Raw genomic sequence first — 24,406 nt, 5'->3', positions numbered from 1 at the left:
TGGAAACAAATTGTTTTCTCTGGCTTCCTAAAATTGTGTAGAGCCTTCATGAAGGGAGTCTTGTTCCTCAGACCCCCAGTAAAGGACCCTTCTCCTATTTGGGACTTTACTGTGGTCCTTCAGGGATTAAATCAGAAACCCTTTGAACCAGCAGACAAATGCGATATGAAGTTCTTTTATTAGAAAATTATGATCTTAGTAGCTATCACTTCAGCAAAAAGAATTTCTGAGCTCCTTAAATTATTTTTCATAAAGACAGGGTGTTTCTACTGACCAAGCCTCCCTTTCTTCCTAAAGTGGCAACGAAATGTAACATTACCCAGTCCATCAAGTACCAGTCTTTTTTTCCAAATTTTACGAATAAGGGAGAATACATGCTTCATCTCTTTGATGTGCACAGACAATTATGTTTTTATCTTCACAGGACAAAGCAGTTCAGGAAGTCTGATCAGCTGTTTGCATTTTTTTCCCTTAATTGCTTGGGTCAGGCAGTATCTAAAACTACACTAGCCAAATGGATTACTGATTGCATTTCATTGGTTTATTCTCAAAACGGACTATATTGGCCACAACCCCGTAGAGCTCACTCCACTCAGCCTGTGCCTACTTCATCTGCCTTTTGGTCAAGGACTTACATTGATGATACTTGTGCTGCAGCCATTTGGTCAAAGACTCCTACTGTTGTTACACAGTACAAATTAGACATTGTCTCCAGATACAGAGCTTCTTTTGGTTTGACACTGTTCCAGCATGTCCTTCCATGAGGACCTCCCGAGGGCTACATAGCTGGGGTCTCTGTCCCATTAGTGACGAAGAATGAAAAGAATAACATCAGATTTATAAGTTATGAACTCACCATAACTTGGCTTTTGTGTTGTCCATTTTTATTCTTCCTCACCTTCCCTCCTATCCATCCCCCATCATTGTCACTCCTAGAAGTATCTTTTAGTCTGTATTGGAACCATTCAGTTCCAGGTTTGAGCCTGACTTTTATTATGTCTATATCTGTCTCTATTATAAAGTGAGAGATTAGGCAGCAAATTCGATCTGAGGTGTTGGGGATAGAATTAGAGCATGGCTCTTGAGAGCTGGATCCGAAGTCTTGTGTATGTGGCCTAGTGGGATCAGAGGACTGGATCTAAATCCCATTGGTGAGGAAGAAGGAAAATAAACAACACAGATGCCAAGTTATGGTGAGTACGTAACTTATAAACTAGCTCTGCAAAATTTGGTTGCAGTGTTATTACAAGGTTTGCCTGGCATGGTCAGGGGTTTGGAGTTTCCTGGGTGTTAGCAGGATATTTTGTGTGCTCCAGAATTATTTAGGATTGTGTATATTTTCATTCTTTAGTTTTAATCTTTTTGTAGTGTTTATGATGAAACATTTACATTTTGGTGATTTGGATTATTTCCAGTCATGTTTACATTTGGTCTTTAGTTATTTTTGATTTTTTTAGTTCAGATTGAGTCCAGTTAGGGCCATTGAGTTTAGTATACAGATAAGTGTGGTATTGAAGTCTTCTGTATAATTTAGGGAAAGGGACCAAAAAAAGTCAGTTAATAGTTTCTAATGCAACTGAGAAATCAGACTCATTAAAGTTTCATGTGTTATGGTATTTTATGTATTGGCATGTGGCTGATATGTGGGAATTCTTTTCTAACAGATGAAGATGGGTGAGTGGTCGCTTAACAAGTCAGACAGTGTGCCAGCAGATGTGAAGTTTTTAAGGTTATGTGCAAGTATACAGTCAAAAGAACTTTTTCTGATTGTAATTTTGTCAGTAATAGTGCATAACCTACTTAACTTTTGTGGGACTGAAAAGCTGAGTTTGAAGGAGGAAGTGTTTGTGTGCAAGATGTCAGCTGATGTCAGAGTTGTGTGGGAGGATAATTTCTGTTAAAAATATTAGCATTTAGCCACTCTTGTGTATATCCAATAGTTTCTTTGGGGACATTTGCTAGAGTATAGATGCACCCATTAGTAGTATGTTTGGCTGCATTTGATGAGAGAGAGAGGTAAGGAATTCAGTGAGGTAAATGCAGGGATTTGGATAAAATACAAAGTAAAAAAGACGATTTTCTTAGTAAAGGTTACAAAACACCCTGCCCCTTTCATGAATGACCTGTAAAGAAGAATATTTTACCCAAATGAGGTGATTTCAGCATCCCATATGTGGGACTTAAATCTCTGAGATAGCAAGGACATCATTATTGTAGTGGGATATCCAACTGTGTATTTGGGATATTTTGTTACATGTACTTCTAAAGCTGATGTGAGCCATTTTAAGAGTATGTGGAGCAGCCCAGTAGGTGTCAGATGATATAGTAAAGAATTTTTTTTTCATGTTTTGACCTGGCAGATGTCACTGGAAGAAATGTAAACCAGAAGAATGTGAACTGTTTGCCAGTATGTACCTAACCATATTAGTGCGTTGATCTAGTGAACATCAGTCAAAAATCCATGGGTTCAGTTCCATTCAGGTAGTCAGTGGTAGAGGAATTTGAGAATGAGGCGTTCACATCATCTGAGTAGTATGTGAATAGTAGGTTGGATTGCTGAATGGATGTTATTTTGTGGAGTATGTTTAATGGAGGAGCTGTAGTATAGTTTTGAGTAGAACTTCTACATAGATATGCAATTGATTACTATAATTTGCTGTGTTCAGTTGTAAGACAGGTATTTGTAGAATTCATTGAGGTGGGTGGATTTTGGCACATTATATCTGAGGTGGAGCATACATTGTGTATATGAAAAGAGATGTATACACTAAGACATCTGCAGAGATTAGTCTGAGGAAAATTTTAGTTACTGTATGGGTATGCTGAGGAAGTTTAATATCTGAAGAGACTTGATGGTTGGTGTCATGTAATGTGGTCATGTGCTTATGGTTACCTATAAAGGTAATTGTTAACTGGAAATGGCATTCACAGAAGTAACATTGTTATGGAGTTCCAGCTCCAAGAAATGACCGTCTTCAACTGTATGTGCACACTGTTGATCAAAAGTGCATTATTTTATAGATAACTGTGGAATTTACATTTAAAACTACAAAGTACAACATCCCAAATCCTTGGGAAGCTGCACCAGGCAAAAATTAGCCTGAGAGTAGTAGTATTATGCAATACAATTTGGAAAGAAAATTTTAAGTTTTGTCTCCTAGGGCCAGTGAAGGAAATGGCACAGGAATGACTAGTGAATAAAACTAATGGGGAGAAACCAAAAAACGTGCTTACATAGTCAAGGTAGTATCTCTTTTGTCCTTATTTATTTGATTTCATAAATGTAGCAGTAAGTTCTAAGTTTAGTGCTTCATGAGCTGAATGATTTGTAGGTACAGCCGAAATCCTTCACTGGACTTCTCAAGGCTGTTTAAGCATTTTAAACAAAATTTTGTAGACTTCACACAAGGTATATAGCTGCCTCTACGTGAGTTTGTGTTTGTAAAATGTGTACTACCCCTAAGGCTGGAAAACTACATTTCCTTGGTACTCGGGTACGTTGCCTGTATGTATACATATACACATAAAAATATGTAAAATAAACGTTAAAAAAAGTATATTGTGGTGATTTTTTTTTTTTTTGGATGATCACGTTTTCAGAAACTCGATCATATGGTCTCGTCCATATGAATTTCAAGTTTCTGAAAACTCAGTAATGTGACATAGATCCATATATATATATATATATATATATATATATATATGTGTGTGGTTCCCTTTATAATCTTGAAATACTGAAATCTCGAATTTCAGTATCTCGAAACTATAAAGGCGAACGACTCAATCCCGAAACACACAATCACGAATATACATACACCATACACCACACAACACACACAGCATTCTACCCACAGCACACAAACTATACAACCCACCACTACATGTAAGCAGGGGGGCAAGCCCCCCTGCACACCCCATGTGGGGGTGTGTGTCCCCCACACACACCCTACTTTATATATACCAACTCTGAGATCGCACAAACAGAAAAAAAAAACAAATTCACACCCAGACATTCTACCATCACACATACTCAAACACCAACACATCCAACACTCGTACTTCCACCTCCCTACCCTAACCTACACGTACAATTTACAAAAACACTCAGACACCATCCTAGCCAAACACTTCACGTAACATAGCGTAAATACATAAGTGTGAATATGAGGTATTCAGATTCGCACTTATGCACTTTCGCTATTTTGAAGTTTCGCCTTTATGGTCTCGGGATAGAGAAATTCGAGATTTCGGTATTTCAAGATTTTAAAGGGGAACCATATACATATACACACACACACACACACACACACACACACACACTATGTATGTGTGTGTGTATCTATATATATATATATATATATATATATATATATATATATATATATATGTGTGTGTGTGTATGTGGGGCTTTGTGTGTATATGGAGCCAGGAGTTGGTGAAGCGAATAAAAGTTTCCTTGAGAAATGGCACATTATACTGCGAACGTTGTTTTTAGAGTTACTTATTGAACATTACAGTCAACAGTTGGTACCTATTGGGAGTGGGATAAAATTAAAGTGGAATTTAAAGCTAGGGTGGAAATAAAGGAAAGGGAGATGTGGTTACGAAGTAATAAGAATTATTTAGATGGTCTGACAAATGTTAAAGTATTGCAAAATAGGGGGAATCTCTGAGAACAAGAAATGGAGCAACTGCAGGATGCTAAACAGAAAATAAGGGATTACCTTGATAAAATGCATGAGTTTAAAAAGATTGCTGTTAAGCAAATGTTTTTTGATTATAATTCTAGAGCACAAAAACTTTTAGCACAACGACTCAGGCAACAGAAAGTGGAAAGGGTTGTTACCAAACTTAGGGAACATATAACAAAGAAAATAACAAGAGAGCCTGTAGAAGTATTAGAAATACTTTAGAAATTTTATGAAAGTTTGTATAAAGCAGAGAAGTATAGAAATCAAGAAAAGGTGCAAATGGAAATTTTTATGGAAGAATTAAATATGCCAAGGTTAGAGGAAGATTGAGGCTCAATTACTACCAGTTAGGATAGGAGGAGATGAGATAAAAATGGTTATGTATAACCAATCTACAGGAAAATCCCCAGGAATAGATGGTATTCCTGTGGAAGTTTGGAAGCTAGGAGGGAAAAACTGATAAGGATCTGGAATGTTTTGTTTAACAATATTTTAAGAGGACTGTGACGACCGTGCCCTGGCCCAGCAATCAAGGAGCCTCAATCCTCACCACTAACACGAGGGAGGTCATTTCCTCGAAGAGGAAAGAATAATTAATACACACAGTAAAGTACAATTTTCCTTAAGTGCACACAGAGATCACAGTCAGTCTGGGGCTGGCTGCTCCCTTGCTCACCAGGTCCCCAGTAAGACTCCCCACTGGCACATCTATAGGGTCCAGGTCTCAGCCTAACTGGTCAAGCTAGAACCTCCAGTACCCTCTCTGTCCAACCAGTGCTTCGTGTCCCTGCCCAAGTAGCTGACACAACACACACACACACTTTGAGATAAGTATTTATACAACTTCACAGACACTCCTGAGAAAGGCTGGCACAGTTTCTCCAGCTGTGCCCCTTTGCCCAGACTATACAGTAGTAATTACTGCCACCACCCAGTTAATGATATCAGCTACTAAAAGGCTCTTAAAAGGGTATCCAATTATTACTGTGCAATATTAATATCCAGTGGTAAAGTGACTAACAGTCTAAGACTTATTGGAAGGTCTTAGACAGTAAACTCTATAAATATATAATGTATTCTAAAGCATACTTCATCTCTACACAAAGCAGCTACAGGTAGAAGGTTTAAAATATTTAATAATAAATAATTAAAACACAAGACAAATCTACTACACCACAGAGATATCTAAGAGTTCACAGATCACACAGAAACTTAAAATAATACAGTAGGACAGGTTTGGTTTCAAAGAAAAATATTATTCCTACAAGATATCACAGTGCTAAAAGTTTACATGTGAGCATAAGCAGAGTGCTGATAAGTTAGATGTCCAGATCAAAATTCTTCAGTTCTCTTGTGAGAAATAGTATTTAAACATTACTAACAAACATGTCTCTAAGGCCCTCCCAAAATTACATAATTTTTGACACTTAGGTTTTCTCAGTATTCATATTGCATCATCTTAACACCTGGTCTGAGTTCTCAGGCCACAAACTGCATTATTTAGCAATCTAACACCTGCACAGAAACTTAAAACAATAGAAGATATTTCACATGTATATACTAACAGAAACTAAAGCAATGTACCTTCCAAATCTAAATTCTAGTCATAAACTTTAGCCTAAAACAATGGGCATGAAATCTTCATCCAGCAGCCCTCGGGCCGAATTCTAACATGAAAGGATACAACATGCTTCACTGGACCAGTAGAGTGCAATGTCACATATTTTGCAGTTCCACATTTCGCAGTGTTTTCCTACATTTAAAAACACAAGCCTGTATTTTACATTTAGTTATACAGTTGATAGAATTATATATCAAATTCTATTTGACTAGGCTGGCAGCCTTCACCCATCTCTCCCCAGTCGTCACCCCCCAGGGAACTCAAGCAAATTTTTCAAGTGCCCCTTGAGAAACATCGTTTGAGAGTGTCAGGTCTATCTGGGTGTACCTCACCCCATTCCCCATCTTGAGAGCCCATCTGCATTGGCATTGCTACTCCCACTGCGGTGCTGCACTGACATATATGCTTGCAACCCCAGACTCCATCTTAGCAACTTGGCATTTTGCTGACTGACTCTGTTTAACCATGTTAGAGGGTTGTGATCTGTCATCACAGTGAATTTTCTTCCATACAGATAAGGCTGAAGTTTTTGTAGTGCCCACACTATGGCTATACATTCCTTTTCTACTGCTGCACAGCATTCCTCCCTGGGTTGGAGCCTACAACAGAGATAAACCACTGGGTGCTCTTCTCCCTCTGAAGAAATTTGGCTAAGTACAGCCCCCACCCCATAGTTTGAAGCATCCATCTGCACAACAGAGTCTTTGCTGTAGTCTGGACTGGCTAACACAGGGGGTCCTCCCAAAGCTTCCTTAAGCTTCTGAAATGCCTGCTCACATGCTGGGGTCCACACTACCTTATCTGGCCTGTTCTTCCTTGTCAGGTCTGTGAGGGGAGCAGCTAAGGTACTATAACTATGAACAAACTTTCTGTAGTACCCTGCTGTCCCCAAGAAAATGCCCTCACCTTCTTTTTGGTAACAGGTGCAGGCCATGCCTGAATAACTTCCACTTTGGCAGGTTCTGGCCTTATCTTACCACTCCCCAGTCTATGTCGTAGGTAGGAGACCTCTGCCATACCCACCTGACATTTGCTTGGCTTAATGATCAACCCTGCCCTCCATAGTCTGCCCAGCACCTCCCTAACATGCTGAAGGTGCTCTTGCCAGGAATGGCTGTAGATAGCAATATCATCCATGTAAGCAAGGGCAAACCCTCCTGCTCCTGCTAAGATATGATCTACCAGCCTCTGGAAAGTCGCTGGGGCATTCTTCATCCCAAAGGGCATCTTTGTGAACTCATACAAGCCAAAAGGAGTCACAAAGGCTGACTTCTCTCTAGCACTGGGAGTCAAGGGTACCTGCCAGTAACCCTTGGTAAGATCAATGGTTGTAAGATACTTAGCCCCACCCAGCTGCTCTAGGGCCTCATCTGTCGTAGGCATGGAGTCTGTGTGACTTATTTAATTTCCTGTAATCCACACAGAACCTGTTGCTGCCATCCTTCTTTGGCACCAACACCACTGGCGAGGCCCAGGGACTGTTGGACTCTTGAATCACCCCTAGTTCCAACATCTACTGTACCTCTTCCTTCAGAGTCTGTTTGACTCTCTCAGGCACCCTATACCAGGCACCCTATACGGGGCCTGCCTAATAGGCCTTTGGGGTCCTGTATCCACCTGGTGCTGCACCAGGTGGGTGCTCCCTGGTTTCCCGGTGAACATGCCCCCAAACTCCTGCAACACTGCTCGGATTTCTCGAACCTGGGTAGGAGATAGCTGCTTGGACATTGCTACCCCTTCCAACAAGGTGTCAGCCCACGGCTCACTGAGATCATCAGTCCCCAGATCTCCCTCAGACTCCTCCTGCAATCCACTGCAAATGCTCAGCACAAGGGCCTCCCTATCATGGTAAGGTTTCAACATGTTAACATGGTACAATTTGTGCCCCTGCCGTCTGCCTAACACTTCCACCATGTAGTTAACAGCACTTACCTTTCTTACCACCTTGTAGGGCCCCTCCCAAGCTGCTTGCAGCTTGTTGTGTCTGACAGGAATGAGAACCATCACCTGCTGCCCTACAGCATATTCTCTAGCTCGAGCATTCCTGTCATACCACACCTTTTTCTGTTGTTGGGCTTCTGCCAAGTTCTCCTGGGCCAGGCCCATGAGTTCCCTGAGCCTTGTCCTGAGGCTCAGGACATATGCCACAACACACACCTTCCCACTCATCTCGAATTAAATCTAGAGGTCCCCTCACCCTATGCCCATACAGCAACTCAAAGGGTGAAAAACCTGTGGATTCCTGGGAACCTCTCTGCAAGCAAACAACAGATGGGGCAAATATTTGTCCCATTCCCTCTTAAACTGATTAGCAAATGCCCGTAGCATGGACTTGATTGTAGAGTTTAACCTCTCAACAAGACCATTAGTCTGGGGATGGTCGGGGACAGTCTTCATGTGCTTCACCCCACAGGACCTCCACAGACAAGCCAGCAGGTCTGGCATAAAATTGGCACCTCTGTCAGACAGCATTTCCTTTGGGAAACCTACCCTGCTGAAAATCTCTAGCAAAGCATTTGCCACCTTCTTTGCCTCAATGGAGGATAAAGCCACTGCCTCAGGGTATCGTGTAGCGCAATCTACAATCACTAGGGTATACTTTTTCCCTGTGGAACTTGGGGTACTCAGAGGACACACAATATCCATAGCAACCCTCTGAAATGGCTGATCAATCACAGGCAAAGGCATCAAAGGAGCTCTCACGTTGTCTCCTGCCTTACCTACCTTTTGGCACTGCTCACAGGTCCTGCAGTACCCTGTTACATCTCTGGAAATTCCAGGCCAATAGAAATTTTGCATAATACACCTCTTTGTACGTTTTATGCCCATATGACCTGCAAAGGGAATATCATGGTCTATGGCTAGAAGCGCCAGACGGTAAGCTCTAGGCACTACCAACTGCTGTACTCTCTCTCACCTTCTAGCCCTCCCTCAGGGGTCCACTCTCTGTACAGTGTAACCCTTTGTTCCCGTATACAGATTCCCCCTTCCCTTGAGAATCAGGTGCCTCCCTAGCTACCTGCTTCAGGCCTTGCAATGTAGGGTCTGAGAGCTGAGCCTGTTTCAAGTCTCTCCTTGTAACCCTTCCCAGCTCCCCTTCCACAGGAAGTCTTGGCGTCCTCTGACAGCGGTGCCTCACTGTCAGCCTGGGTACTACTACTCACCTCTACCTTTGCAGTTACCCTGTCCAAGGGAACATCAGTACCCACAAGCAGCTTTGGCTCACATTCAGTCTCACTTCTACAGCGTAGCTCACTCCCTGAAGTAACCACCTCAGCAGTCCTGGGTGCAAGTATGCAGTCTGTCTGGGTCTCCCCCAGGCTACCAGACCCACATGCTTGTCTCCTAGCCTCACTGCATGTAAGTGCATAAGTACATAGTACTGCCTCATCCAAATCCTTCCCTCTCAGGACATCTGCAGGATGGTAGTTCCATACCCCTGTTGTCTCAAGACAGCACTCTGTTGGCATTTTGTCTTTCCCACTTACTGGCTCCCTCACATTTGGCTCCCCACCTTGCCTCCGTGGACACCTGTATGCCACATGGCCCCACTGGTTGCATTCAAAATATTTAACCCTAGCTCCTGGATATATACCTGGACTAGTGGCTTCCCCTGCTACTGGCGGATTCTGTTGGGGCAGTCTGTGCTGCCCACCATGGGTTCCTTTAGTCCCATGAGCAGTGCTAGGGGTCCCTTTCCTGTGCAGGGCTGCCCTGCTTGCTAGGTATAGGTCTCCCTTCTTCCCCAACTCCTCTGAAGTAGCACACTGTTTATCAGCTAACCAGATCCTCATGTCCTCAGGCGAAATGCTAAGGGCTTGTTCCCTTACCAAAAGGTCTGCCAGCCCTTCAAAAGTGGTGACCTGACATCCACTCACCCAGCTATGAAAATAAGTGCTCAGTTCAACAACATATTCACATACATTTTCTTCTGCCTTGCATCTATGCTCACAAAACTTTTTCCTATACATTTCAGGTGTTAGCTTAAAACATTCTAACAAATGTATTTTTACAGTAGTATAATCAAAACAGTCAGTGTCATGCATTTTTGCTAAAGAAGTTACAGCTTTAGCATGGAGTAAGGGGGTCAGGAACCGTAACAAAAGCCTTTGGTCAACTTCATACTGTTTACATACCCGCTCAAACATATGAATGAAGCTATCAAAATTATCCCCTCTTTAAACTGTGGAAGAAATTTACTGACCTTTTGTGCTTCTGGGGTCCGGTTACTCCCTTCCCCATTGCCTCCATGACTCTGGTTAAAAGTCAGCATTTCCCTCTCATGCTTTCTCTGCCGTTCCTGTTCTTCAGCTTCTAGGCTCCTCATTCTCTAGGCTCCTCATTCTCTCGGCTGCTTCCAGTTCCATACGCCTGGCCTCCAACTCAAGTCTCTCTAGCTCCAGCTGGATTTTTAAGTCCACTGCAGAAAGGTTGAGTTGTCCATTCTCCGAGAATACTGTATCTCCACTGTCAGTCTGATTATCCTCCAGGCTGCTGTTTTCTGATGCAGCTGTAACCAAGGCTGCAATCAGGTCTACCTTAGTCAGGTTTCCATGCACCAGCCCCCTAGCCTGGCACATCTCCGCCAGCTGGCTCCTTGTCAGCTTTCCATACTCTTCTGCTAACATGCTGCCTTTTCACCCTGACTAACACTAAGCTAACAAAAGAAATAAGCAATTGTGATCTGAACTCTTGGTATACACTGCGTGGCTGTTTTAGAGTACAGAACACTTCTAGAGATCACTGTACATAAGCTACAGGAATTCGCTCTACCCACACCACTACAAGCCAATTAGTATGTGAAGTAGATCCCACCACTGCCAAACACTTGTGACGACCGTGCCCTGGCCCAGCAATCAAGGAGCCTCAATCCTCACCACTAACACCAGGGATGTCGTCTCCTCGAAGAGGAAAGGATAATTAATACACACAGTAAAGTACAATTTTCCTTAAGTGTACACAGAGATCAGTCAGTCTGGGGCTGGCTGCTCCCTTGCTCACCAGGTCCCCAATAAGACTCCCCAGTGGCACAGCTATAGGGTCCAGGTCTCAGCCTAACTGGGCAAGCTAGAACCTCCAGTACCCTCTCTGTCCAACCAGCGCTTCGTGTCCCTGCCCAAGTAGCTGACACAACACACACACACACACACACACACACACACACACACACACACACACACACACTTTGAGATAAGTATTTATACAACTTCACAGACACTCCTGGAAAAGGCTGACACATTCTCCAGCTGTGCCCCTTTGCCCAGACTATATGGTAGTAATTACTGCCACCACCCAGTTAATAATATCAGCTACTAAAAGACCCTTAAAAGGGTGTCCAATTATTACTGTGCAATATTAATATCCAATGGTAATGTGACTATACAGACTAAGGCTTATTGGAAAGGCTTAGACAGTAAACTCTATAAATATATAATGTACTCTAAAGCATACTTCATCTCTACACAAAGCAGCCACAGGTAGAAGGTTTAAAAATATTTAATAATAAATAATTAAAACACAAGACAAATCTACTACACCACAGAAATATCTAAGAGTTCACAGATCACACAGAAACTTAAAATAATACAGTAGGACAGGTCTGGTTTCAAAGAAAAATACCTAATTAATCTTTACTAGCTTTAACTATTCCTACAAGATATCACAGTACTAAAAACTTACATGTGAGCATAAACAGAGTGCTGATAAGTTAGATGTCCAGATCAAAATGCTTCAGGTCTCTTGTGAGAAATAGTATGTAAACATTACTAACAAACATGTCTCTAAGGCCCTCCCAAAATTACATCATTTTTGGCAGTTAGGTTTTCCCAGTATTCATATTGCATCATCTTAACACCTGGTCTGAGTTCTCAGGCCACAAACTGCATTATTTAGCAATCTAACACCTGCACAGAAACTTACAATAGAAGATATTTCACATGTATATACTAACAGAAACTAAAGCAATAAACACCTTCCAAATCTAAATTCTAGTCATAAACTTTAGCCTAAAACCATGGGCATGAAACCTTCATCCAGCCGCCCTTGGGCCGAATTCTAACATGAAAGGATACAACATGCTTCACTGGGCCAGTAGAGTGCAATGTCACATATTTTGCATTTCCACATTTCACAGTGTTTTCCTACATTTAAAAACACAAGCCTGTATTTTACATTTATTTATACAGTTGATAGAATTATATATCAAATTCTATTTGACTAGGCTGGCAGCCTTCGCCCATCTCTCCCCAGTCGTCACAAGGACAAGTACTAGCATCCTGGAACATAGCAGTAGTAGCTGTAATACCTAAAGAGGGTAAAGATCCATCGGATCCAGCTTCATACAGGCCCATTTCAATACTAAACCATGATTATAAAGTGTTTATGTCTATAATGTCTAAAAGAATGGCAAAAGTGATACCAGAATTGATAGATATGGATCAGTGTGGTTTTGTGGAGAGGAGGCAAACATTTGACAACATTAACAGAACATTGATGATCCAGAGGAAAGCAGAATGTAAGAATATGCCACTGTTATTGGTGGGTCTTGATGCAGAGGAAAGCATTTGACAGAGTAGATGGGGACTTTATGCGCAGGGCGATGGAAGCATTTACTTTCCCTGATACAATTATAAGATTGATTAGGAGTATATATGAGGGGTCGAAGGTGAAAATTAAAGTGGGTTTTGGTCCTCTCTGATAATTTTTGCTTGAGTAGTGGAACCAGGCAGGGGTGTCCTCTTTCTCCTTTGTTATTTACATTATATTTAGAACCATTAGCAAAGAAAATAAGGGACTCAGAAATTCAAGGATGTAATTGGTGTGACAGTCAAGAAAAACTGGCTCTATTTGCGGATGATATTATTTTATACATGACAAAACCAGAAAAGGACATTTTAAGACCGTTTCAAATCTTTTTAGGATATAAAATTAATGAAGCTAAAACAAAGGTGATAGTGGTAAATTATGTACCCGCATATGAATTGCTCCAGCAATATCCATATTTATGGGGGCTTGATAAAATGAAGTATTTAGGAGTATGGATTAGAAATTACACTGTTGTGGCAGCTAAGGATATGTGAAAATAAACTAAACAGAAGATAATACGAAAACTGAGAAATTTGGAGGCTTTGTTATATACATATGGATAGTAAGACACAAGCAGTTAAAATGTTTTTAGTTCCCTTAATCTTGTACACAGGTCAGGCATATTTTTTATCAACCAGAGGAGAAGCTGTGGATAGCAATTGAAAAGGAGCTGTAGAATTTTATCTGAGAGGGTAAGATAGCAAGGGTTGAGTGGGATAAGCTGATTCTTCCAATAGAACAAGGCTGACTAGGATTACCCAATTTGAGGGAGTATTTTAGAGCAACACATCTAAGGCTCTTATTCATAACACAAGCAAAAAACTATAATCCAAAGTAGAAAGGGATGATGATACAGGGAGGAAGCTGAAGAAACAAAGAGAGACTGGGATTTTGGATGCAGACTCTTAAGGAGAACGACAACAATCATACACAATATTATATTCATAAAATAGCAGGGAGGATTTTAAGAACTAAACCAGCATGGGAATGGAGAAGGGAGATTCTGCCGATAGGGGGTGACTGCAGTTATGGATGCAGACAGTAGGGAAGAGGGGGCTGGAATTTATTGGAGAAAACTGGGAAAGGAACCAAGGTATTAGGAGCAAATATCTAGAAAGGGAAAGGTAATAGAATAGGCAGATGCCAAGAATTTATTTGTACTGCAGGTTAGAGATTGCCTTCCTTATCAAGGATTGATAGCAGAGTATAGACAAAGAGAAAGAAATAGGCAGTCTTAAACAAAGGACAAGCACTGGTAGAATTTTTAATACAATCTAGAGCAGAAGCTGCTGTTAAAAAAGGAATAATTAGTAGAGCATATAAAATACTGCATGATAACTACAAGAATCAATTGGAGGAGCTTAGAAAGGATTGGGGAAGAGAGACTAGATAAGCAATTCACAAAGAGACAGACAATGAGGGGATACATATATATCTCCCAGATATGCAGTGAAGTGTAGAAGATTTAGGATATTTGCCTGGAAGTGTTTACATAGGTATTTTTATACACCAAGTAGACTCCAAATAAATTTTCCTCAGGTGGATAGCAAATACTAGAGGTTTGACAGGGAAGAAATAGGCAGTTGAGAACATGTTTTTTTGAGTGTAATGAGTTGGCAGACTTTAGAGATTCCCTGTGGACTGCTCTGTCAGGGATGCTGGGTGAGGGGATTGGACTGACTGGGGAGATGATTTTTTGAGCTGTGAAACAGAGTCGGAATTTTTTAGACGTAGTAAAGCTTTGCTGAGTCTTATTGTGGTGGCTGCCAAAAAGCAAGTACTAGAAAATGAAAATCAAAGTCTAAATCAAATTTACTGGAAGTAGTGAATATAGTAACAGAGATAAAACAATCTTTAGAAAAGGGAAGAAGCAAACTGTATAGGAAAAAAATTGGAATTGTGGGCACAATATATGCAGAGAAAGAACGAGGTATAAAAGGCAGCAGGATTTGAATGAGCTATATAATGCTTAACTGACAATGACTGGTTAGATTATAAGTGGTGTATTGTTTGCAACTACAGTTGTTTCAGTGGTGTCTGATGCATAATGTTTGCAACTAAAGAAGTGTCTGTTTTTCATTTATATAAATGGAAGATTGCCTATGTCATATGTGATAATTTAATAAAGATTTTTTTTGTTAAAAAAAAAACAGTTGGTGCATATTGGTAAATCATTGGATAAATCTTCTGAAGTTTTGCAACTGTTTATTGAACATAGAAATTATGAGGGCATGTATTCACAATTTTTAAAGGAAATGAAAGATTATGAGTGTGAATTGAAGAGTCGAAAGTTAAAGAAATATAATCGTGACTCGAAAGATTTTCAAAATAATGTAATATATACCTGGAAAACTGTTAAACGAGCTGTGGGTTTTGCTGAGGGTGACAATAAGAAGACTATAAGGCATAAACGTAAATGGGGTCAATCTTGTTTTGAAATGTTCTTCAGATTTTAGTGCCATGGAGTCTACTGTTCTGGATTTTTCTTCCAGTGCTTCTAACACTGATACAGAAACTGATTTGGGTGACTTGGTTGACACTAACTCACCCATTACCAAAAAACTGAATATTTTGAATAGCCCTTTAGGTGAGCATGTAGAAAACACAGACCACCAAGTCGAGCAGTTATTCAGGGCAGTGTTGTGACTGATAATAGTAATGATTTGATAGTTAATCTGTCTTCACATAATTTACCTGACAGTGAAATTGTTGTTTTAAACAAAGGCTTGGGTTATGTTCCTTCTTGTTTGTTTCACAATGTTTGACTGCTATGGGTGTTAAATATTTTTGTCGGATGTTGAATCTTAAGTATTTTTATAGTCAGAAACAAAATGAGGAGAGTGTATCTGGTGCTCCTTTTCATTTAAAAAAAAATCAGAGTTTCAGCCCCCCATACCATTCTGCAGTAAAAATGTTTGAACATTATGTTCTTTGAGAATTACATATTAATCAGGCTACTATATTTAGAAGTTATGGCTATAATTTAAATAACAAAAGGTAGCACTTGATAATTTGGCTAAAAATGAACATACGGTAATAGTTAAAGCTGTTAAAGGTGGGGCCATTGTTATTTAGGATTCTGTTGAATACAAAAAGGAAGTCATGATACAGTCGAATGATAATATTTCTTACTGTAAACTATCTTTTGTTGCTGCTTTGGACTTTGTGATGTATTGATGGGTTTCTGCATGATGCCAGAGCATATGGTGTTATTTCTGGATATCTTTTTCATCAGTTAACAGTTGATATTCTGAGACTGCAGAGATTCTATATTTTGCCCAAAATTCATAAGTGTGTTGAGAAGCCACCGGGGTGACCTATAGTATCAGGGTGTCTGTAACTGAACCTTTGTTTACTTTGAAAGTCAGCTTAAACCTTTATTACAGTTTGTTTGGGCACGTATTAAGGATACAACAGAATTTTTGTGCAAAATCTTTTATTTCTTTTTTATGAAAACATATACAGTGAGCATAACAATGATAATTGACAGGTAGCAGTATGACCAGTGAATACATTGCTGATGAATAAAACATAAAAGCAAAATAGTAAAAACTATTTATACATATGCCAAAAGTCCATCCTTAATTATATAGACCAACTTCAAATTAGAATGTGTTCAAAAAGAGATTTCCAAAATTCTGTAAAGTGGGTGTGGGATTTCTGAGTGTAGGTTAAATATTTGTGAGCTAGTAGGTGTTTAGCAGCCAATTGTTTGAAACCCTCCTAGATGAGTGATGCTCTATCCTTCCAGTGTAATGTAATGTAGTATTTAAGTAACAAAACTAGTGTTATTAATATACGTGTTTGTAGTTTAGTCAGGCCAGTGGGGGTGATGGGTAGGAGAGCTAGTTTCCAAGATAAGGTTGCTTTTTCATAACCCATTTTTTTTAGTTGGACTCTAAGTGAGCACCATAGCTTATAGGTGCACTTGCAGCTCCAGAAGGTGTGGAGTAGATCAGCCTTGAAATGATCACCGTATGGGCAGAATGGAGAGATGGTTGGGTATATTTTATTTAGAATGATTGGAGTAAGACAGGCGTTATGGAGTATCATGATCTGTGTATATTTAAGTTTTTTTTAAGGGTAATAAGTTTGGAGGTTAGCTGGATCGCTTGAGATATTTGTTTGTTTGTGACTAAAGGATCTATTTCCTTCCAGTAACTAGAATAAATAACTTATTTTTGCATTTTGATTGATAGAATAAGTTTGTAGGAGTTAGATAATATTTTTTGTTTGAGGATAGGAGGTTCCATGTGGTTTTGCAGGTTTGGATGTCATTTGCGTTGATACCAAGATTGTTTATGATATATCACCTAAGGTCACGAATTTGCCTTAAAATGATTGCATAGCTTTTAGGGAGGTTTAATTGTGTTCTCATTTCAGTGATAGTTTTGTTCTTGAAGGGAAAGGATACAACAGAATTTTTAAAACTTACTGCTGCAGTGATTTACAAGTTTTCAATAGTGCTTATGTATGTACACTGGATATGCAATCACTACACACAAGTATCCCGTATTAGGTGGGTATATAAGCTGTTAAGTATTGACTGACCTGTTCTCAACTGTATTCTGATCAGTATATAATGAATTTTGACTCAAGCTGCTTGGCTTGATATTGGAACATAATGTGTTTGGATATAAAAATGAATATTTATTTATGGGGACGTGATAAAATGAAGTATGTAGGAGTATGGATTAGAAATGACTCTGTGGTGGTAGCTAAGGATACATGGAAAGAGACTAAACAGAAGATTGTATATATATATATATATATATATATATATATATATATTTATATTGCTATTTCCCAAGTCATTGGTTTGCCGTGTTCAAAGCTCAGGAGGGTCAACAAGAGGAGTTCTGTGCACTTCCATTCATATTTGTGTCACTTCTGAGCAATGCTCCTGGTCTTAGCAGAATCAGCTACATTGCTGTCAGCAGTTATCAGACTGATCCTCCCCCTCCTCCAGTGTTCTGTAAGAGAAGTGTTGTCCACTTTTCATTTGAAAATATATTCAAACAACTGTGGATTCTTGTAGACCACCATTGTACCATGAAACAGACTATTGGATTAGGAAAAAGGATAACTGTTCAGAATGTCAGATCCTGGCCACAGGTAACTTGGCAAAACGTAGGAAAATTTAGCAAAAATAAAGTCCACTTTCCAGAGGGAAAAGCAGTCTAGTTAAGGGTTTAATCTGATCTTTATTCAACGATAAAGGAGTGTTCTTGATGGTGTTTTTTCAAACTGAGTGTGTAGTACTCCAGAAATGTTTGCTGAAATGAATTGTACTGAAAAAGTTACATAAGTAAATCTGGTCTGATTTCAAGTAGTTGTAATGTTTTGCTGAAGTACACAGTATGTAAAGTTCTTTTATTTGCATTTGGTGAATGGAAAAACTCTCAGGTAGTAACCCCTATTTTACGAGTTTAATGAGGTACAATAAATTAAATGGTAAAAATTAGTCATGCTAAGATGTTATTCAGAGGGCTTCCTAAAAAGACTTTGACTCACAAAAGCACGATAACAAACAAGCCAAACCCCAGGCATGCAGAAGGTATTCCAAAGTCAAAAATAGAAGAAAAATGCATTTTTGTCAAGGAGCAAGCTCCCCTGTACCCCCTAATGTGGGTGGCTATACCCACCAAATTATTGCTGCCTATATATATGTATATATACACCAACACCCAAGATCATACTATCACGAAGAAAGGGGAAATCCCTTAGACCAGCAATTGATCTTCAGAGAGAGTAACCCCTGCATTCGCACACTAGTGCTTGCATGTATGTGTGTCAGTCACTACTGTTTCACAAACAAGATTGTCTCCCCATTTAGAGTTGTGAAAACACTTTGAACTGTGCTAGTTGACTTGACAGAAAGAAAAGCATCAGTACAGCATTTGAGAGTTTGTTATACAGAAATACTTGACCAACTTCAGAAGCTAAAACTACCTACAGATATGATTTTCTAGTCTGAACGGGTATCTTTTTGAACTATTTTGCAGAACTTGTATGTTGTGAGCATTAAACCCAAAACTTTATTTTGAATTGTCTGAGTATTTACACATTGTTTGTAGGCTGGCTTTGTATTTGAACATTACTCGCCATGATTTTCGCTCAGGAATGGGTGTGGCTAAAATGATTGACTGGGCAAACCCGAGTAAAGTTGCATGGAAAACACGGCTGAGTGACAAGCCATGCAGATTATTCAGTTACATGGTGAATATTCATTGTGAATATTCATTTTCTGACCATTTTTAACACCGGCTTCATGCTTTTTTTTGGTATCTTTAATTGTAATTTTGTGCAGTAATTGCTTTTGCCCCCTGCACCCCCCACTTCACATGGCTGCTCCCCATACAAAGTAAACAACCAGAGTGTTAAGTAGAATATCATTTTACAAGTGCATTTTCAAACAAAACATTAACAAGTCGATTTTGTTTTTAATAAGGAAATTAAAAAGTGCAGCAAAAACAATACATGTGCTCCGTCTTGCAGGGTTATTTCAAATGGTAATCCCCCCCAAACACGCACGGACTATTAAACTAGATTACACCTTAAATTAAAACAAGCAATTGGTCAAACACGTGTTCCTTTTGTAAAGTTATCCACTCTTTTTTTCCATAAAACCTTTATCTAATAACAATATCTGACATGCCGTATACACTGGTTACCCCACAGTCAGCAGTGTACCCCATCCAGGAAGTTTAAGTTTTTCAAAGGAAATACCAGACCTCTCTGTGCAAACTCGGGCATAAAGCCATAAGATATTTTGTGTGCACAACAGGGATCCTGCAAAACTAGCAGCTCTTAATTGCGACATTCAGAAAAGTAACAAAAGCATTTCAAATGTCAGCACCGAACTACTGTCAAGTCCATCCTGTTTAAGTTAATTAACTTTATAAACCAACTAAAAAGACAAACACCTGATCTTAAGAAATGATCATGTTACCTCGTGAAATTTCACAAAGCAGGAAAAACGCATGTAACAGTATTTCATTCATTTAAAAACTCGTATGAAATAGACATACATAAATTCACTATAATTATAAAAAAGCATCTCACCCCAAATCAAAAGGATGAAAAATCGACATGTAACGGATTTAAATTTTTCTAACTTAATGAAAATTAAATGGGCAAATTATGTAGTCTAAGATTTAATTTTAATATATAAGGGAGAAAAGGCTTTGTATTGAAATAATTAACAATGTTTAGCATACTGATTTTTCTGATGATGGTCTTCTGATGTTTATTCAAAGCACTTCTTAAAGTAAACATTATGCACAGAGTGCTGGGCGGGGTTTGGGCAGTCCTTGCTACTGCGCATCTGATGGGGTAATGTTCTAATACAAAACCTATAGGCTTAACCTGAACATGGCAGTGCACTGGTTAGATTTCTTCTTCATGCTCCAGGGTTTGGGGTTCAGTCCTGGCATCTAGTTAGTGTGTGGAAATTATTTGTTTTCATGTCTGTGAAGATTTTCTGTAGATGCTACGGTTTTCTCCCATCTTCCAGAAACATGTTTAATTGTCTAATATGAATGCCAATGGGGCACGGTGTGTGTATGCGTATAAAATATATAGATATAGACTGCATTTACCTTTGACCTTTTTTCCCAGGTTGTAGGTCTGAGAAAATGCCAGTTGGTTAACAAATTAATTAAAAATAAACAAACATGTCTTACTCATAGTATTCTTTTTTATTTTTGTGGTATCACTTTAAATCAGTTTCATTTGAAATCTGTTGGCTGGTAGATAATAGAATAGTTTCCCCACATTCTTATAGTTGGTTTGTCAGATTTGCAAATATTGTTCACTGTTGTGCATTCTTACTCAGTGGGTATTAGCCATTATAATATATGCCTTCATACATGGACCATGTTCACACAGTTGACTTATGTAGTTTAATGTTGCTTGCCATTATTGTGCATCATTTGCTACTTTTAATCAAAGTTGTAACATAACAAGTAAACTGATTATACATGATAGACTAATTCTTATTGTTTTGTACTTATGTTTATTCAGGCTCTCTGACTAATTCTTATTGTTTTGTACTTATGTTTATTCAGGCTCTCTCAGTGAAAATATTATGCCTGCTGCAGCAGCAGGAATGGATTTTATGGAACAGGCCTCCCCAACACTGCCACGTGCCACAAAAAAGGTCTCTGGGAAACTCCGACGCTCTGTTAGTGCTGTCAGCAAATCTTCAGACTGAAGCACTTTTGTGACTGCTAATGCTGATTTTTTTCAAGGGTGCTTTTTTTGTATGTAGATGATCTTTTTCGACTGAGTAATCAAAACTGTGTATATTTAAATGTTGAGTTCTTGCTTCTTTATCTTTTGAAAATTATAATTATTTATAAAAAAATGCAGCATTGTAGTTATTAGTATATACAGGAAGGAAAATATGTAGAATTTTAGCATTAAATCATTAACACAAGCTTCTGGTTCTCTGAAAATTTCCACGTATTTTACCTAAATGTATTGCTAACTAAAAGTAGTGCAACACTGAAAGAAATTCCCTAAATCATGGTGAAAGAATGCTTTTGCAGTTGTAACATGCACAGAATTGAAAGCGAAGTCAGATGTGGTCCATAACCAACTGTAGGATACACAACTGAGAATAAATTACTCAGATCCTGTAATGTATAGCTTCAGTGATATAAATTTAACACCATAATCTTTGTGAATGTTCACTGTACGTTTTTTTTTACTTCGTCAAAGTCCAGATTTAGACAGCATTCCTCTCTAGTGTTTCAGATTATGGTAAAAGATCAGTGGAACTTTGACTTCGCAATCTTCATTTTTGTATTTGTGACTGTTTATTAGCCATTCTCAACACTGAATGTGGTTCAACATAACTATGCTGTATGCAGCTTTTTGCCTGTAGCATATGAGCTATTATAGTTTAGCACAAGAGCAGCATGTTCTTGCCAGCATTAGTGTACAGATTTGTGAAGTATATATAGCTTCTTACTGTCCTCATGCAGTTTGAAAACTTGCCAGTACAGCAAAGAACTGCAACTACTAAAATTCTAATAGTGGAAGCTATATTTATGTTGTTTCTTACCTGATTAGATTCTGTAATACTGTAGTTATGTGAAACCCGCTACATGGTGAGTAATGCGTGCATACAGAAAATTTGAAATGCTATGTGTTGAATAATGCCTGTATACAGGAGTAGTTTGAAAAAGAAAAATGCACTTTATTCATTAACTCTGTGGTGTTACACTTGTATGAAAATCAAACAGCTTTGCACATTGGCTATACAAACTACCAGATTTGAAGGGTCTCTTTTCACTAGTGTTACCATCCAGTTGATTTGTAGGATAGATGGTATAGAAAGTAGGCTCTAATTTCACTCTTTCCTATAAAGAAATCATGAAATGTAAACAGAATATTGTTTTGATGTCAGTAGACTTATCAATGAATGTATATTTAATGGGAGGTTAATTGCATATCTACAGTACTTTCACATTATCTTCTATATGCATGTTTTCACTGATGTTCAGTTTGATTCCAAGCATTCCCTTCCTTTTGCTTCTGCAGGCCATTTCAGAAGGTAAATTTTCATGTGGCACACAGAAGTTCTCCTGTTCTCATTTTCTTTGTGACCTAATATGCTACATTCCATCCTGGTTTGATCTTGGTAATTTTTTCTTAGTTACTTTTAAGTAGTACATAGATGACCAAAAGTAGTAATTAAAACATATGCATATTATTAATTTATAAATGTATTGCTCAGAATAGAGAATAATTAAGACATATGATTCTGCATTATGTTTCATTGTATCTGTGTAAAACTGATTTCCGTAATTGTTTACTGCTGTGTTATATAAATATATTCTGGTTTGCTTGCAGGTCCTATGTTCAATAATGTTTGTTCTTAAAATATTTTTCATGCACTCTTTGAAAAGAGGAAATATATTATTTTAAATGTTACGTTTTGTGAAAGGGAATGTGTGGTGGGACTGAAGCTATATTCTAGTTGTTTTGGGGTACATTACTTTTGCACTCATTTTCTGTGTATTATGTAAGTGAATATGATTTATGTTTCCAAATTGACCATACTTTATATTTTATTCTATGTAAATAGGGAGTAATACTTGATAAAACAAATGTGGTAATATTAAGTTATAATTTGAGTTTTGTTGTGTTGCTGTTGACGTTGTGAATTAATTTGATTAGCTCTGAAACTAGAGCCTCAGGTGATCTTATCAGATGCACTTACTGTAGTCTGGACCAGAAACTGGAAAATCTTAATTGGATTGCAGAAATGTTCACTTCGCTTTGATCTGTGGTATTTTAGAGGAGAGTACAAAGCATTGGCAGGTACTTAATAGTAGCTGTTGCATGAGAATTGAAGAAAATGCAGTTTCTTTAGGAGAGTAAATGATTGTAGTTTCACCTGATAAAGCACATGTTCTCCATTCTTTGTTCTCTTTGAAATTGTCTGTTTTCTTCTTTTTAAGCCTGTTTTGAATACTTTTGTACCTTTGTAGTATATATCACCAAGTGAATTTAAAATAAGTTTTTGCTTGACATATATCATTGAAGCTTGAGAAAGTACTAATTCAAGCATGTTATGTCTGAAGTTTGTAATATGAAGGAGTACACCTTATCAAAATGTAATCATTCGGGATAAATAACTAACTAGTCTAACTTCAAGAAATGGTGTGTGTCATTAAAAATCGCCTGTTGTATAGAACTGTTTCAGTTACTGGGAGTAGTAGTATTAATACCCCCATGATGCTGCTGTAGTTTTCTAAACCAGACCACTCATTGTATAACAGAGGAGCATAAGGAACGTTTGGAGAGGTGCCAAAACCCTGTTACATCTATATCAGTACTGCTAAACTGTGCTAGCTGGAAGACTGATCTGAGAGCAGCAACTCAAAATGTATATTGTAAACTGTATTCATCAGGCTGTACCCAGTTCAACTCCAGTTCATTTTTCCTCTGAAACCAAGAAGTAATTTCATTGAATTGTTTATTTTCCTCCTTTGGCATAAGCTGTAATATAACCTTTGTAAAAACAGAAAAGTAGGAATTCCTCTCTCTATTGTTAATATATCACAGATGTTTTTATGATAAAAGTGTAATCTTTGTTACCTAAATGATGAGTTGCAAAAAGCTACATTAAAATCATTTTGAAATGGAAATTAATTTTCTATTGTTTGTTTTTGTGCTCAATTTCTTGTAATTTGACTTAATCTGACATGCATAAGTTGAGACGGTTTAAATATTTCCTTTCTTGTGTGTATTTAGCTGTTTCTGCATCTGAAACTGTTAATTTTATTTTGGCTGTTTTACAGGTAATTAACTGGATAACATTGATCCATTTGCAGGCATGATCTCATTACAATAAGTCAGGCAAGTAGTACCATGGTGATATAATTAATGTATAATTCGTAGGTTAAGTAAAATTCACAGCCAATCGACTCAATAGAAGTTACCTAATGTTGAGTAAACTATTTTACTTCCATTCCTACTTGCCTGATAAACTCTG

At 38.4% G+C, this 24,406-nt stretch overlaps 1 protein-coding gene across 1 annotated transcript in view; it reads left to right on the top strand.

Annotated features, from left to right (window-relative positions):
- The window catches only part of RALGAPA2 (Ral GTPase activating protein catalytic subunit alpha 2), a 4,189,194-nt gene extending 4,165,135 nt beyond the window's left edge, over nucleotides 1-24,059 (top strand). Inside the window, exon 38 of the mRNA XM_044060158.1 lies at nucleotides 20,967-24,059. Coding sequence (XP_043916093.1) covers nucleotides 20,967-21,112 — 146 coding nt within the window. The 3' untranslated portion in view covers nucleotides 21,113-24,059. The remainder of the gene's footprint in view (nucleotides 1-20,966) is intronic.
- Nucleotides 24,060-24,406: the final 347 nt, after the last annotated feature.

The sequence above is a fragment of the Protopterus annectens genome, chromosome 1.part2, assembly GCF_019279795.1.
Source record: "Protopterus annectens isolate FY-2018-M chromosome 1.part2, PAN1.0, whole genome shotgun sequence".
NCBI lineage: Eukaryota > Metazoa > Chordata > Ceratodontiformes > Protopteridae > Protopterus > Protopterus annectens.
The sequence above is the reverse complement of the archived record's forward strand: the minus strand, read 5'-3'. Positions and strand labels throughout refer to the sequence as shown.